At 41.5% G+C, this 17,675-nt stretch overlaps 1 protein-coding gene and 1 non-coding gene across 3 annotated transcripts; one reads left to right on the plus strand and one right to left on the minus strand.

Moving 5' to 3' along the window:
- The first annotated feature begins 1,559 nt into the window (after positions 1-1,559).
- On the plus strand, positions 1,560-13,516 carry clmnb (calmin b). Of its 2 annotated transcripts, none has more exons than XM_028605639.1 (11): positions 1,560-1,671; positions 4,883-4,990; positions 5,400-5,461; positions 5,554-5,649; positions 7,346-7,429; positions 7,549-7,641; positions 7,775-8,001; positions 8,641-8,834; positions 9,163-9,245; positions 10,106-11,472; positions 12,843-13,516. In XM_028605639.1, the coding sequence occupies exons 2-11, from the start codon at positions 4,912-4,914 to the stop codon at positions 12,967-12,969; spliced, it is 2,412 nt and encodes an 803-aa protein (XP_028461440.1). In that variant the 5' UTR covers positions 1,560-1,671; positions 4,883-4,911; the 3' UTR covers positions 12,970-13,516. The 2 variants fall into 2 exon arrangements, with proteins under 2 accessions (XP_028461440.1, XP_028461439.1); XM_028605638.1 differs by lacking the exon at positions 1,560-1,671 and adding an exon at positions 1,942-2,360.
- Positions 1,909-1,980, minus strand: trnaw-cca (transfer RNA tryptophan (anticodon CCA)). The gene has a single exon. It is a non-coding gene; the product is annotated as a tRNA-Trp (tRNA).
- Positions 13,517-17,675: the final 4,159 nt, after the last annotated feature.

Below are 17,675 nucleotides of genomic sequence, written 5' to 3' on the forward strand. Positions count from 1 at the left end.
CCAAGGCCAAGCACTGCACAAGAGGTAGAGGAAGGGATTGATGAGGAGGAGGAGGAGGAGGAGGAGGAGAAGGGAGAGAGTGGATCCATTCCTCCAACTCATCAAGGAGGACATCAAATATCAGAGAGAGGCAGATGAGAGGAGGGAAGCAGAGGCCGAGGTCAAAATTTTTTAGTTTTTTTACTGTTTGAAAAAAAAATTAAGTAAATTAAATGTAACTGGTTTTGTCTTTGCCCCTTTTTTAATTATTCAATATAAACTGTCTATGTCCATTTAAAAAAAAATAACTTATTGTTCTTTAGACTGCAGTAGAAAAAACTTGGTAAGTCAGAAATAACTAGCATGTGAAGCCTAGAACAATGTACTGAACAATATCTTCACCCTTGAAAACATTCATCTCATCTTGGTTACAAAAATGTATTTATTTAAACATTTATATATTGACAACTGTATACATGAAGCAAAACATTAATTCAAACAACATTCTCATATCTACAACTATATACAACAACTTAAACATTTACAACTATATACAACAACTTAAACATTTGCAACTACTGTATATTCAACAACTTAAACATTTACAACTATATTCAACAACTTAAACATTTACAACTATATACAACAACTTAAACATTTACAACTATATTCAACAACTTAAACATTTACAACTATATACAACAACTTAAACATTTACAACTATATTCAACAACTTAAACATTTACAACTATATACAACAACTTAAACATTTACAACTATATACAACAACTTAAACATTTACAACTATATACAACAAGACCGACAACAGAACAACAACAAGTGGCCATCAGCTACAGCTGCCGGTGCTGCTGCTGCTTCAAGAAAGTTTAGGTTAGACCAGTGGTCCAATCTGTCCTGTAAGATGATAATTGTATCTAATGCAAACAGTTGCAGTATATTTAATATTGTATCAAGAAGTATGTACTTAATGTATTAGTTATGTACTTTATTATGGAACTGACCATAATAAAGTACATTAAGTTAATTTAATTTACCTTATTGACTGTGTATGGGTGTTTACCAGTGGTGTTGTTAAATGACTTTTCATATGTTGGTTACAGTGTCACAGTAGTTTAAGGATAATTGCTAGCTGGCAACTTTGAAGTATGTTATTTGTCTTAATAGTCATAGAAACCAAAAATCTCTTTTATGTAATAAAATAATAATTCACCTGGGAAAAATAGTTATGGTCCAGAGGTGTCCTATGCAGTGCAGACACCTCGTTTGGTGTGATAAGGGCCAGGTGGAAATACCCCGGTGGAGGGTAAGTCCCCCTAGTGTAGCTGGGGCTGTTCTTCAGGATGCGTGCATCATGCACGCAGAGGTGTCAAGTATCTAAGTACAAATACTTAGTTACCTTACTTAAGTAGACATTTTGGGTATCTATACTTTACTGGAGTAATTATTTTACAGGAGACTTTTAACTTCTACTCCTTACATTTTCACGCAATTATCTGTACTTAGATTTTAAAAATAGCCTTGTTACTCCTATTTCAGTTCGGCTTGTTTTCATTCATTGGGGCAGTTGTAGCCTAAAGGTTAAAGAAGCGAGGTTGTGACCAGGAGGTCATTGGTTCAATCCCCAGACTGACTGGATAAAAAACTGGGAGGATGCTACACCTTTTTCACCAGGTAACACATTCCTCACACGAGTAAACACTAATTGCTTAACTGATCACTAACCAGTTGTTGATGTTTTTAACGTGCTAGTAAGGATTGTGAATTTTATTGCTAGTCCAGTCATTTCATTGCCCAGTAATTCAGAGCCCATTTTCCAGTTCTTGGTGTGATAAAATCTCCAGCATGTGATCAAGATACCAGCCTATCCTGTCTGACCATTGTCCAATGGAGCTGGAGAAACAGAAACATTGACCCTGACATGATTTGAACTTCCAACCTTCTGATCTGGAGTCAGACACGCTACCGTTGCACCACAGAGTCTGAAATCCTGTTTACCAAACTGGTGACAAGTCCAACACTGTCAAAAGAAACTTTATTTTTCATGTACGGCCCATGGGTGCAGCACCTGTACTCTCTGTTGTAGAGCTGTCTCTTCAAAATCCTTCCTAAAAAGCCCAGTCTGCTCTCATTGGTCAGTGTTTCCAGGTCTCTGCAGCATTGACATCTGAGGCTTTCAAACCAAAAACTAAACAACCAGATAAGTTCCAGCAGGAATGTGATCTGAAATTGGGGAGAAATGAACATTATGTGTGTCTACCACCAGTCTAGACGTTGTACTGCCCTCTACTGTTTAATATGGCCTCTGTCTTCCTGCACTAACTCCAGATGGGTCACCAAAGAAGCTTTATAAAGCCCTGAAGGTAAGTTATGGTTAACGTGTCTCCAACAAATCCACCAGTTAACCATCATGTTAAAGATTCAGTAGCCTACTATATAAATATGGCAGGGAAGATAAATTAGGTATTTTCTCCATATCTCTTAGGAAGTTGTGCCAGATTGTGCTCTATTTTCTGCCATGTGTGACATCAAGTGGTAGAACTACAGAGAAACACCAGAAAGCAAAGTAGAGAACCACTATGGCATGATGCACACAAGCTGCGCATAACAGCAAGCACAGCCAGCAAAGTGCCTCAGCGTGAGACAACTGACCCAGATAAGGTTCTTGCTGAACATCTGTATCCAAGGTTCCAGGGGAGTCGGGCCACAAGGTACGGGAAGGAAAGTGAGGGACTTGCAAAGGAGCATATTAAAGAGAGGGGCTGCAGAGTGATTGACAAAGGGTTGGTGGTGTGTGCAGGAGACCTTGCCTCCCTTCCTCGCCCGCGCTCGTCGAAGCCGTGGTGGCGAGGTCAGGCACGGCGAGGTCAGGCGCTGGCGTCAGGCGAGCCCGAGAGGACCAGCGAGAAGACAATGGGTGCCCAGCAAGAGAAAGAGGTGTCAGCTCTGTCCAAAGAAAAAGGACAGCAAGACACACACCGTGTACGGTGGCTGCCAGAGATACATCTGCGGGAGCTGCACGCGGCCCTACTGCGCGGACTGCGTGAGACACTAGCCTCTTGGCTCACGCGGCGGTTTGAGCTTCGCCAACTTTACGCTGCAACAAAGGTCTCGGGGACCCGAGGGACAGAGGCCGCCACGAGGCAAGTAGCGAGAGACAAAAATGCCATTGAATAGGCGAGGGTCCCGGACACCCCAAGGGCCAGGTAGTTGCCGCGGTACTTGACGTGGCAAAGCATTCAAATAGTAAGCTTGGGTCCCGGGGACCCGAAGGACGAGGCGAGCGTGTGACATGGAATAACATAGAATAAGCAAGGGTCCCGGGGACCCGAAGGACGAGGCCGCGAGGCTAATACAAAAAGTGAATAAACTAAACAAGTTCCTGAAGGACAACATAAGGGTTAAACGGCGAAGTTCACCTTGTTCACCTGTTTGGAGCTGACTGGTGAATGTGTCGCGCGTAGTATAGGCCTTGCTGGATACACCGTGACTCTGTTTGTGGATCACCTGATTGCTGTGGATGACTTTTTTTCATGTCATTGGATTACGGCAAAATACGGATCTTTTTTCTTAACGTGTCTTAACGTTTTATGGTGTGATTGCGCTTGGTTTCTGGGTTTGGAGAGGCATCTCAACAGACTGTAGGTCCAACACTGATTGTTCACTGTTACATTTTAGTTGAATTTAAGTGTCGGGAAATTCCGCCACCGTCTGTCTATTGTGCTCTAACACAGCCGTGCCGCGATTGGATTTCATAAGGGCGAATTGTTAAATTGTTAGAATGTAATTTCAAATCTGCTTTAAAATATAAACATATGTTTATTTAGCATGTTTGTTTTGTCCATATGTGCTTGTGCTGTGTTCCCAGGTCTCAGCTGCTACAATGAGTTTTTTTTTTTTTGCCCCCCACTGGCTCAAATGTCAAACTCCGCCTATGGTCCCATGGCATGAAAATTTCACTTTATGAAGTTTTTTAACATTAATATGAGTTCCCCCAGCCTGCCTATGGTCCCCCAGTGGCTAGAATTGGTGATAGGTGTAAACCGAGCCCTGGGTATCCTGCTATGCCTTTGAGAAAATGAAAGCTCAGATGGGCCGATCTGGAATCTTCTCCTTATGATGTCATAAGGAGAAAGGTTACCTCCCCTTTCTCTGCTTTGCCCGACCAGAGAATTTGGCCCACCCATGAGAAAGAGAGAGACATCATGGCTTGCAAATGAGCGAAGTTTGTCAAGGCCACACCCCCACCCTCCACCAAGCCCCCCCTCTCTCCTCCTCACTAGCATTTAAAGCTACAGACACAGAAATGGCACATCCTAAGGAAAGCTCATTGTGGGACTGGCTCTAGTGGCTGTAATTCTGCACCAAGGCTGAATTTCGGGAAAGAGACTTCAGATACAGTATTAGGGGACCACTAAGGTCTATATAAAAGAGACTTCAGATACAGTATTAGGGGACCACTAAGGTCTATATAAAAGAGACTTCAGATACAGTATTAGGGGACCACTGAGGCCTATATAAAAGCATCCAAAAAGCAGCATGTCATGGGACCTTTAATGACAGGCCTCTGCAGGGAAACCATACCACGTGTAACCTTACTCAGCGATCCCAGCTGATGCCTTCATTTTAACGATTATGTGACTAACTCCACATAGTTTTATGAATCGCAGCCTGCCAATAGGATTCAGTTTGAGTTGTCTCAGGGGACTGGAAGCTAGAGTTGATCAACAGCTCAGAGCGTGTTCAGGCAAGACGCACTGCAACGCTCTGCCTTTTTCTTCACCCTTGTACTGTAAGGAAACCTCAGAGCATGTCTAATTGCTACTAGCGCCTGACATTTTGACAATTGTTCTGCCATCATATCTCCACAATGGATCATAAGTAGACGTGTGTGACAAGTGACGTTGAAGGAGAATGCAGGACAAGGCCAACAGGGATTCACAAAAGAAATCAGTGGGAGAGATCAGGGATCAACGTGTGCAGCAGCTTCAAGGTACTGTGACAAGAAATACTGTCTTATGCTGATGGTGAAACAATATTATTTTAAATCCATGTATATACAAGAAAAACTTTACTTTTCTTCCTTAACCGAATTTCCCCATAATCATTCTCCAGGTAGTTGTATTTGGCATTGTGGCATCGGATTGCTCAATCGTGCACACTTTCTTTTTCACTTGATGATTTGCTTCTAAAATACTCCAGTGTCACACGTAAAATATCAAATGTCTTCATATTCTGCAGTCTTTTGGGGTTAACACATTTGCACCATTTCCCACGTTCTGTCAGACACAAAATGTCCCATGTGCTACACAGCTGAAGTCGGCTTTCAAATATTGTAAGAATGTGTTCAATTGGAAAACTGCAGTGTTTTCAGTGTCAAGTCCCTGCCTTCTCTTCCCCAGATGAAAGGAAAGCAGTGCAGAGGAGAACCTTCACCAGGTGGATGAATGTGTTTCTGCAGAGGGTAAGGGAACAAATGGATACAGCTTTACTGTGACATTATACTTCACCTCATAAATACAGTCACCGAGAAGGTTTATGATGTGTTGTTTCCAGCGTGATCCTCCAATTGAAGTGCACGACCTGTTTACAGACATCCAGGATGGCAGAATACTGATGGCTCTGCTGGAGGAGCTGTCTGGGTGCAAGCTAGTAAGTGTCAAGTCTCGCTTTGCCTATCTCCACTGTGGAAATATGTCTGACTACACCACACATAGGAAAGGAGAAAAATCACTCTGGGTTGTGTGTATTTCTTTAAACCACATGTGTCAAACTCAAGGCCCGCGGGCCAAATCCGGCCGCTCGCAGATTTTGATCCGGCCCGGATTTATTTTGCTGTCTTTTGTAGGGCTTTATGTTGACAACAATGTGACAGAAGTTGAAAAAAGTGACAAAAGTGTAAAAAAGAAAAGAAAATGAAACAAAAATGTTGAAAAATAAAATACAAAAATGCGACATGCAGTAAAATATATCAAAAATCTTTTACTTTTTCAATGCATGGCAATAAACTAAACATGTCTGCTACTTGTGATGTGATTCTCATTTTCCAGTGTGGTCCTTAATGAAGTAGAGTTTGACAACCCTGCTTTAAACCAATCACAATCGTCTTGGGCGGCGCTAAGCTCCGAAAGCAGCAACAGTGGCTCTGCAAATTATTCTCGGAAAGGAACTTGTTTTGGTGGAACATTTGCACCCTGTTCACACAATACAGTAACGTGAGCTGTTTAAATTACCTGGATACATGGTTAAACATAATTTGCTCTTACTGCTTGTATATCGTCGTGTGTACTTCGTCCACAGCAATCCCACCAATCAGTCCCAAGCCGTCCCAGTTAGAGAGGAAGTGCCGTTTACATATTCTTTGTAAATCTTTAAATCAATCCCCAAAATAACAAAGCTGGTCCGCCTTGTTGCACAATCAAAATTTTCTTAAAAACTTGCCATTTTCAGCCTGTAGCCTGCTAGCTCAAAGTTTCTTCTTTTTTTCCCAAGGGGGTAAGCGAGCATCCGGAAAGCGTACCTCCTATGGGGAGATTCTGAGGCTAACAAGCCATCATCCCCCGTTAGCATTCCATTGACTGCCATTCATTTTGGCGTCACTTTGACAGCGAATAACTAAGCGTTTAAAGACTCTATTTGTCCGTTGTTTATTTTTAAAGAAACACGACAATGTATAAAAGGCTCCATTACCTTGTACCTCACATTATGGCTCCGTAGCAGACTTACAAATTAGTACAGGAGAAGCTTGCAGGCAGTTTGGACTTGCATTAGCTGTTTCATTTTAATTACTAATGTTAACTAGCATTTTAGTTAGCAATAATTAGCCTGTGCCTATGTTATCTCCTTACATATACCTATGCATGCCGTCTCTGTAAGATTGGGAATGATTGAGATTTCTCTTGGCACAGCTACCAGAAAACTTCACACTTTCAGACAAGTTGCTCACGTCACATCTACGTCTTCAAGCTCAGTTGGAGGCTGCGAAGTAACACTCAGCCAGCTGACAGCATTGACTTCAGTGGTCTCTGTCGCTGTGTCCATTTATTTCACTGTCTGTGTTTTCCACAAAGTGCACAGGGGGTTTGAGAATGGACACCCACGCACACACACACACACACACACACCGCGAGAGCGGAAGGTGAGGGATGTCAGGCAGTTATCCTGGAAATGTACTTCTGTTGATCCAGACTAGTAAGAGTCCAGCTAGACAGGGGAAATATTTGAAGAATACCTAATAACTTGCCTTTTGGTCCATTTTAGCTATGCTAATTAGCTTTTTACCATATTTGTGAGCATGAAGGATACATAAAAAATTCAAAATACTCAAAAAACATTTCTTTTTTAATAGCTTTACAGGTTTAGGTCGTCGCCTCACCGCATTTTCAGACTGAACAACATTTCCCAAGCCCTGGCATTCCTGGATGATAGACATGTGAGTGTGTTTGCTTGTAAGTCACCACAAAGGGATATTGCTTTTAACGTGTATTACATTTACATTTGAATCCGTAAAAACTAGATTTCAGTCGATGTGTCCTCCCTGTTGTCTTTTAGGTGAAGCTGCTTGGCATCGATGCCTCTGCTATTGCTGATGGGATCCCCTCTGTTGTTCTTAACCTTGTCTGGAACATGATCTTGCATTTCCAGGCAGGTTTTTTTTTTTTCCTTATCATCTATCACTCTAATTTCTTATTCTTCTTCTTCTTCAATTCACTCCTTGCCCGGCTGTTTGTCTTTGTCTCTGACCTTACATACACTCCTCTCTTTTACTCTAATACAGGTAAAGGAGGTGACAGGAGGCCTCCAGAAGCATTTGTCTTCTAGCCTCTCTTCCTTATCAATGAGCAGTTACCCCTCCTCCAGCAACCTCTCACCCCAGCCAAATGACATTGGCAGCTACTACTGCAAAACCATGCCAAGCAAAGGCAGGAAGGCTGCCAGAGAGCCAAAGTACCATGGGAAAGCAATCAAGACCCTACTGCAATGGGTCCAAAGATGCACATCAAAGTGAGTTTGAAAAAAGATCCAACCTTTCAGTGGTTCCCAACATTTTTGTTCTGAGGTACCCCCTCAGCCCTGTTAGATGAACTTGCGTACCCCTTCATCAATTCCCAATGTGTTCCAAATGTATAACACTATTGATAATATAAAAGTGGATGTTGTATTTTTTTCATACAACTGACCTGTCATGTTTTAGGTTGGTTTGGTCAGCTGTCGTACTACTACTTGGGAGTGAAGCTGAATGTTTCAACGTTTTCTACTTTTAGCAAACTATTTGGACTGTTTAGTCAGTAGCTTTAGGTAACTATTTCAGCTGCTTATGCATAACTTTTAGCTGTTTATTTCTACCGTTCATTCATTATTTTTAGCAAACTATTTGGACGATTTAGTCAGTACTGCTTATGCATAAATTCTAGCTATTTGTTTGACCATTTATGTATTTATTACTTTTAGCTACCTGTTTAAATTTCCTGTGTTCAGGTGTTACAGCTGATATAGTCTTTTAATCAAATCAGGGGGTACAAGTATCCCTGGTTGGGAATCACTGGCTTACAAAGTCATTTTTTGTCAATGAAACCTCCCATACCTAAGCATGTGTGAGCTGGCTGAGTTGAAGTTCTTCTATTATGCAATTTTAAACTGCAGGTTTGGTGTGGAGGTGCATGACTTTGGGAAGAGCTGGAGGAGTGGGTTGGCATTCCTAGCCATGATTAAGTCCATAAACCCAGCCTTGGTTGATCTGAAGGAAAGTCTGTCCAGAGAGCCAAGAGAAAACATTCAGCTGGCCTTCCTGATAGCTCATCACAGTTTGGATATTCCACCTCTGCTGGAGCCTGAAGGTAAAAGCTTACTGAATATAAAGGGCCTCACATTGATCAAGTTTTATCCACAAAGACAAATATCTGCTGCACCTTCACCTGAACAGTACTACCAGTACCACTGTTCTAACAATAAGTTGGCACTAGAAGCCCACCACAGTGTTACAGTATGATACCACCTATCACAGACCATTTAAGAAGTTGATCCAACTAGAAAGGAGCAGCAAAAGTCATTGCTATGTGAAGTGAAGTGCCAATTTTGTATCTTCATTATCCCACAGAGGCTCAAACTGGCCCTCCGACCATGAGTCTACCCTGCTACTCTCTAATGTGCTTCTTCTTTCCACAGATGTGTCAGGCACTTCACCAGATGAGCAGTCCATCATCACCTATGTGTCTGTGTTCCTGTGGCATTGTTCAGGCACAGATGAGGTTAGTAAGGCTTTGACTAGTTTGGCATCTTTGCTGCTGAGAGTTAGATGAGAAAATGAAAACCACTCTCATGTCAGTCCGTTAAATATGAAACTATTTCTAGTCAGCCGTTAGCTTAGCTTAGCTTAAAGACATGGGGAAACAGCTAGCCTGTCTCTCTCCAAAAGCAAAGAAAATCTGCCTTCCAGTCCTATTAGTCTCTAATTAACATGTTATATCTCACTTCTTTAATCGATACAAAAACTGAAGTGTAAAAACAATGATTTGTGTTTTACCGGAGGTTATTCTCAGGACGCAAATTTGCGTTTTCTAGGATGGCGAAGGAATGTCCCACCTTACTCAGCCTCTGGTTAACTTACCCCAGTATTCTTACCCTAACGCTAACCAATCTTACTCATCATGTCTAAACCTAATCAATCCAACCATGAAGGCAACAAGTACTAGCCAATCAGAGGCATTGTAGGACGGGACATTCCTTCACCATAGGAAATGCAAAATTTGCGTGCATGACTATTTGTTTGCTGGTTGCAGTGAGGATGGAAGTTTTCTTAGTGTGGATTAAAAAAAATTAGATATATCATGTCTTTTAGTGAACCTTTGGACAGAGCCAGGCTAGCCGTTTACTCTGTTTTCCAGTCTTTATGCTAAGCATAGCTAACTGGCTGCTGGCTGAAGCTTAATATCTAGTGCACAGGCATGAGAAAGGTAGCAATCTTCTCATCTATCTCTCGGGGGTTGGTCTCTTCCTTTAAGACCAAAGACAAATGCATTCACAAACACTATGAACCAAAAAGACACTTCTTTGTGGGTATTATTTCAGTGATATCATGTAACTATCACTAATGAGCCCTATATTACAGGATCATACAACAAATATTGAAGATCCTGAGATCCCAAACTTTGGATCACCTGAGTCAGTCAGCTTTGAAGGGACCCTCGCTGAAGACCCAGAAGCACAAGTTTTGCTCCAAGGATTGCAGAAGAGCAGCGAGCAGCTACTGTGGAAAAGCTGGGCTAGAAGATCCTCAGGGAGCCACTGTGCCACCTCGCTTCACACAAGTGAAGCCACGTCACCATTCATCAAAAAGCAAAGCAGGTGTCGAAGCATTTTACAACCCCCCAATCCGCTGGACGCAGGCGTAGTCGGTCAAGAGATCCGATCATTGATGGAGAAAGCGTCTGTGGACCAGGGCTACAGCAAGCCAAGGGCGGATGAAAGCTTTTCTTTGAGCTCTGAAGAAGGAATCTACAGCTTGTTGGCGCTGGACTCAGATGAGGAGGATGCCTACAGCTACATCCTGGATCTGAATAACGAGGTTTTTCAACCATATAATCAGCTGATAAGACCAATGGTTGAAGAGGAAATGGAGGAAGAAATGTTCCTGAATGGACAGAAGACTGAATATTCAAAACATCTTGAAGTATGTGAGACGCTAAACGGCACTGGATGTAAACATCAAGAAGGCTCACCTGCACAAAATGTTGAATCGGAAATCAGGGCTCAGTCAGTGATTCATAGCATGTCTGATTGGGACAAAAATGAAAGTAGTTCCAGAGAGATGGCAAACAGTATGGCTGTGTTTAGCATGAAGCCAGGGAAAGACAGCAGCGACAACAGAGAGGAAAGTGAAGGTGAGAGAGTTGTTAGAGGACAGTGTAATGATGATAGTGATTGTTGTGAAGAAGAGCGGAGGAAGGAGAAGACAGGAAATGCTCGATTAGTGAAGCATGGATGTGATAAAAGAGAGGCTCTTGTAGATGAAACCAAGAACACAAAGCTTTTTGAAGTGGCTAATTGGAAGACAGAGTCTGAGGAGGAGTCTGTAAGAGGGCTTTTTGAAAAGAGAGTGGTAGACAAAGAAGAAGTAGAAGTAAATGAAAAAGTATTAACTGATGAGGCTGTATATAAAGTCAGAGACGCCGGTGCCAGTTGCATTAACACAAAGGAAGAAAATGACGGGAAAGACAATGACCCCAAATTGGAAGATGAAGACAAGGTAGAATACAGCGATGCAGTCACAAATTCAGTGGATTTTGAGGAAGTCCGAACAGTAGAGGAGAAATACAGGAAACATAAGATTAAGAAAGATAAACTCACTGACAAGGTGGCAACAAGGATAGACCATCCTGGTAAAACTGCCCCAAAAAATGACACTAATGGAGCTGTTAACGTCCGTGGTGGTGAAAGCTGGACTCCTGCCTGTAGTGCAAGTTCTCAGTCATTCAGGTAGGTCTGGCATTTATGATTTATGAGCACAAGCACAATTGTCCATCCGCTAAGCACTTAATTTCGGTAACAACGTTTTTAGGCTTATCAATTTAGCATGGCAAGCTTCTCATTTCTAGCTGACGACAGTAGATTTTGTTGGCTGAAATGACGACTGCTGCTAGCAGACTTTATCAGCTGTAGCTATCTAGCGTAACATAATGCCAACACCAAAACTATGTGTTTAAAGTTGGCTTTTTGATGATCTCAGCAGAAGAACCCCTTAAAATGGTCTTAAATATGCGCATGATGGCTACATATCTGATATAATGCTAAAAGACTGAAGCTAAAACTACATGTCCCAGGCAAAAAGGCAGCAACCTAAGTTAACGAAAGGAAAAGGACGCCTGGGTAGCTCACCTGGTAGAGCGCATGCCCAGATATAGAGGTTTACAATCTCCCCTTTCATGACTTCAGCAGTCCTATAAAATAAAGGCCTAAAATGCCCTAAAAAGACAAAGAAATAAAGTAGCAGCATTGTATTACAACGTAGAGCTAGCTATTATTATAGTACAGGATTATAACTAAGATTTATGGTTTAATGCTCATATCGTCAAACAGCAGGCTTCCTTTTGACAACAGTAATCTCATACTTATCCCAAAACCAAATAAAGAGCAGGACAGAGTTAGCCTAAGCTCTGATACACTAGCATCTTAGCTCACACAGGGCGGATGCTAACAGCTACTTTTGTAATGTAACCTGTAACCTCACAAAATAATGTAGTTAACTAGTTAATAACATTTCCCTTGCCTCGAGAAAAACGATTATTTTGAACTTTAGATTTTGCAAGTAAACTCTTATTTTGTGTTCTGAATGATCAAAAAAAGTTCAAAAGGGAAAAGTATTCACACTCACAGTTCAAGGTGTTTTCACTGTTTGTTTTTTTAACTTCAATAAATGCAACATCTTTCCAAAAGTCAATGAGTAATCATGATTTCAATATTGAACAAAATAATCAAGCAGCGATAACTGTGGGCAGGATGCTAGTTAGCAGAACATGCTACCGTTTGCAGCTAACACTAGGTCAGATAAACACACTGTTTGATCCATTTAGTACACCTTAGCTCACTTAGTACAAAAAAGACACCACCCTGAAAACTCTACGTATATTGAATATCGCTCTTACGACAGTGCCAGGCACACCGCTTTAACAATTGCTGGTCAATTAATTTACAAAGACTATACAAATAATTACATTTATTTTTGTGTCTTATCTGTGTGCTTTAATTTAATTTCTATTCCTTCATAATAAACGTAATGACATATGAACGCAAAGTGCCTTATTTTAGTCTGAATCTAACACTCCTGTGTTTTATCTCCTGTCCAACAGAGAGGGAGGATTCATTCTTCAGTCTTCAGCAGCCTCTTGTGACACTACCCCATTAGAGCTGGAAATGCTCTTGGTCCTGTGGCTCCTTCTCTACAGCTGCTTCATCCTACCTCAAATCAACTTCTGAGTCCCCCTGCAGTGCACTCTTCTTATCAAGACGTGCTCATTAGCCCAGTTTCCAGTAACGAGCCAAACAAGGACACTTAAGGCTTTTTTAAAGGCTCTTTATCTGTGTCACAAAATTTCCCGCAAGGCAACATTTAATGATTATGTTTGCTTTTTGCTGCCAGCTGAAAAAATGTGTCATTTGGGCAATAGTTTTAGATAAAACACATAATAGTGTTATCCACATTATTATTACGTATATAATATACATATATACATATTACATGCTACTAGCTCTGTTAATTTGATTTACTTTTCTGCCAGAAATACTCCTTTCGATTTCAATTGACTTCATCGACCACATGGTGGCATCCCAGCATCACAGCAGCGACTATCTCACATTACAGACTGTCTTTACAGCATTCTGCCGACTGCTGAGAATCCCGTGTGACCTGCTGTTTAATTAGAAGCTGTATTGACACGGTGAGATTAGGCTGATAATATTTAATGAGCACTTTGACGTTTTGCGGACTCTGTATCACTGCATGATAATAAAAGCTAATCGACAATGCAGCCTTTTTTCATGACATTTGTGTGACTATGAGGTACAAATAATAATAATAATTTGTATATTATTGTTCATTTGTCTTCTTGTTCTTTCCACAAGATTGAATCAGTCATGTAAATACTGTATTTCAAGGCGCCGTAGAAATTAGATTAGATTAGATTCAACTTTATTGTGATTGTGCAGAGTACAAGTACAAAGACAACAAAATGCAGTTTGCGTCCAACCAGAAGTGCAAAAAGAATAAATATGGCTATATAATATGAACAATGTATGAACAACATGTACAGATATGTGCAATGTAGCAGCAGGAACATAATAATAGTAGTAAAAAAAGTAATATAGATAAATGCATTGTATTATTGTAAGAAAAACAGAATAAAATATGGATATTCAGTATGAACCATATAGACAGATATTTACAGCGTGTTAACAGTACCATTGTAGTGCAGAAACAGTAACATTATAAGAGTAGTGAGAATAAGTATGTGCAGGATGAATAGAATGTAAAGCAGTATAATATGGCTATGTATAAGTGTAATTACAGTATGTGCATTTGTAAATAAATAAATAAATAGGACACTATAGGTGGGATAGGGGGGTTTGGGGGCTTAGTTGGTCACTGGGATGTAGAGCTAGAGTTCAGTAGGGTGACAGTCGCAGGAAAGAAGCTTCCTCTGAACCTGCTGGTTCGGGTAACGCCTTCCGGAGGGGACATATTAGGCACATGTACAGTGTCTTTTTTGGAATACCAGTGTGTGTGCGGTAAAACTAGAGCAACATTCAAGTATGCATCTGTTGCATAAGTGTTCAAAATCCATGTTGACAAGAATGTGTATTAAAGGGGGGAATGAGTATGCCCTGTCCTCACTGTCCGCCCACACCCACCCACATGCACGCACACACACACACACACACACACACACACACACACACACACACACACACACACACACATTCACTGCTGCTGAAATTCTAAGAAGCTAAAAAAACATGCCGCCATTGTTTGCTTGGAGTTCAACCCACGGGTCAAAAGCTCAGCCCTGGAGATCGATATACTTTCAACACCACTGCCACCCCCGCACAAAGTCACAGTAACAACACTTCCCCAAAACCGGAGTTTGGCCGGTCTTATGAGAGAGACTAAGCCGCGGTGTCTCTGAATCAGGCCAAGCCTGGATGGCGAGAGAAGAAACAATGATGTATAGTTTTGGAACAGAAGCTGAGACTGGGGCCACACCAGGGGTGGAAATCAAAGGGGCAGATACTAAAAACAGAACTGATGTAGATAATGGGGCAGAAGGTAGGAATATAACTGGGGATGGCTTTCATCCTTGGGTACAGTTTAGTTTATTAGGATTAGCTACAGCAGGGCTGCAGCCATTCTTCCTGGGGTCCGACACAGTTAAGAGTGTGTAACAGCCTACATATTGATGTAAAAAAAAAACTCACTAGACTATGACAGTTTTTCTTCTAGACCTCAACACACTGGACTCTGCACCTTCAACATCAGCTTTGACACGTTGATTAAACCCTTGGAGACGACAAAACAATTATGTTTATTTCAAAAGGTAGCTTCTTGTGGTATAGGTGATGAATGTTGCCGTTTTTTTACAAAAAGTATCCCTGTACATTAAGGGTATAAACCATCAGTCAGATGTACACTATTACTTTGCAAAAAGAAAAAGTTACACCTTCAAAAAGTCAGTACACTTCCAAAATGTGCTCATTGGCCCAATCCCAAAGTGAGCCTTGAGGACTAAGGACTAAAGACTCACAGACTTAATTGATCTCAGGTGCTAAGTGAGTGAGTGTGTGAGGCCACATGGGCTCAAATAGGTATAAATGGGATTGGGACAGCACTTCACACGAGATCACATGTTACCTTGGCGACGTTTAATAAAAAAGATGTCGCTGACACTTGCCGGTTTGGGAATTTTCATTTTAAGTTTGTTGCTTTCCACACGGCCAAGGCACAGGAGACGGCTGCGTGATTCCACATTATTTCAAGCTCTTGTTTTACAAGCTGAAAAACAGGTTGGTCTGTTCCGTGGCCGTGTGTCATGCTGTTGTTTACCTTTGTAATTTCCGGATTTCCATACGGTCTCCGCGGTAAACGTCACAACGCTTTGAACTGTGGGTAATTCCCTTTGGTGAAGTCTGCATCGATGCAGACTCACGGAAAGGGCTCGGTAAGTGTGTACTCAAACCCTCACGCCCTTTGAAATTCGACATTGGGACAACCCTAAGCCCTTACGAATTTCGCGAGAACGCGCACCAAAGTCTGTGAGTCTGTGAGTCCGGACTTTGGGATTGGGCCATTGTGTCAAAGCAGTACCACCCACTACACAGCATTTTGAGCACCTGCTTCTGAAAGTCCTGTGTTTTATTCACCCATCCAGTCACCATAGCTGCCAACACTCGTTTTTCCCAGGTTTCTCCCGTTTTTTTAGGCCTATCTCCCGGACCCCTCCCGGTTAGTTATTTCTCCCGGGAAACTCACGTAATTTGCATGGCCCAAACTCCTTTATAAATAATCGGACCAATATGTTTGTCTAATGTTGACCAGTTGCCAGATCTTGTATGACACGCATCCTGTTCACACACCATATACAATGTTCAACCCGTTTGTCACCTCAACCTGGCAACCTATAACCCAGTTGCGCAGTTGATCTCTGTGCAAGCTTCGCGTAAAAAAAGTTCAGACCCGAAAGCGAGCTGATAAAAATGGCAGGTGAAGGCGGTGCTCCCGCAAAGAAATCGAAATGTAGCTGTAAATTTCAGCAGTGTTGGGCGCAACAATTCGCATGCATCTTACCTAGTCATGTCGACAACCTCCACGCTTTTTGTAAGGCGTGTCGCATTGATTTTAATGTAGCGCATGGTGGGAAAAATGACATTACCCTTACCCTTCTCACATCGCGCAGAAGAGGCACATAAGGGCAGTGTAAAAAGATAGTTACAGAAAATTGCATGAGCATGAAGAACAGCACTCTTTGCTCTCTGCTATCCTGCAAAATAAACCACACCAGTTTGGTTTCAAAGTACACTCCGTCCGAGAGGGCACTGAGAACAGCTAAATCTGCCACACACTAAATCTGCATACACACTTCAATAAAAAAGTGAGCGCATATTCATGTCTACAAAACATACTGATGTTTACCAACGAGAGACAGTTATTAATTAAATGTGTTAAATGTGTTTGTTAAAAACTGCAGTGCAGTGTTTCTGTGATATTTTGTTGTAATAAAATTACAAATAAAAAATAGAATTAAATATGAATACATTAAGTTATGTTTTAATTTATATTGCAATGTAAATAATACACTTATAACTTACAGTACACATAACAGTACACTTAAGAACCCCCCTCCCCCAAAATCTCTTGGATTTTGAAAACCAAATGTTGGCAGGTATGCCAGTCACCCAACCTCCTACCTGCTATGGTGTAAAATAAAGCCCTGTTCATTCTTATGAGAGTTGCTCAGTGCTACATGAAGCCAGAAAAGTTCAACTGCCGCGTAGAAAATAACCCGGATGATGGGCGCTGCTTCCTCTCTACGGGGCCCACAGAGCAGGCGCGCTAGAGTTCTCCGCCGGCCAAACTGGCAACTTCAGGTTTCGTGCTCTGCTAACTTGAATAGGTATTAAATGATTTATTCGTGTGGCTCTTCTAGACTTTCCAAATGTCACAGGACCGAATGGATCAATAGCTGATAGTGAAACGAGTCATTTTGTGGGGGTTGTGAGTGTGACGCTCAAAAAAATGTATCCACTGATTTACAGACTTCTCTTTCGCCATATAATTCTATGGTTGAAAAAAATCTTTTTGGGCCTCAAGTGACGGACACGGAAGGTGTAATTCCACTGTTTGGCTGCTATGTCAAATTTGAAAGCCCATCCTATTCAAAAACCAGTGCACTTTCTGGGGGTCTGCTACCTACACATACTTTGGCCCCCTTTTATACTCCATCACAATATAAAATACGTTGTAATAACATGCAAAATGACTTAAGAAATTGCCTTGTTATTCAAATGCCTTTTGGCGAGACCAGTATTAATTTGTGTATGGAAGGGTTTAGTGGTGAAGCATGTGGTGGTATATATAAGGGTTTGAGTGTGTCCATGTACAGTATATGCCCTCTATAAAGGGTGTTTGCTTA

The sequence above is a fragment of the Perca flavescens genome, chromosome 18, assembly GCF_004354835.1.
Source record: "Perca flavescens isolate YP-PL-M2 chromosome 18, PFLA_1.0, whole genome shotgun sequence".
NCBI classification, from domain to species: domain Eukaryota; kingdom Metazoa; phylum Chordata; class Actinopteri; order Perciformes; family Percidae; genus Perca; species Perca flavescens.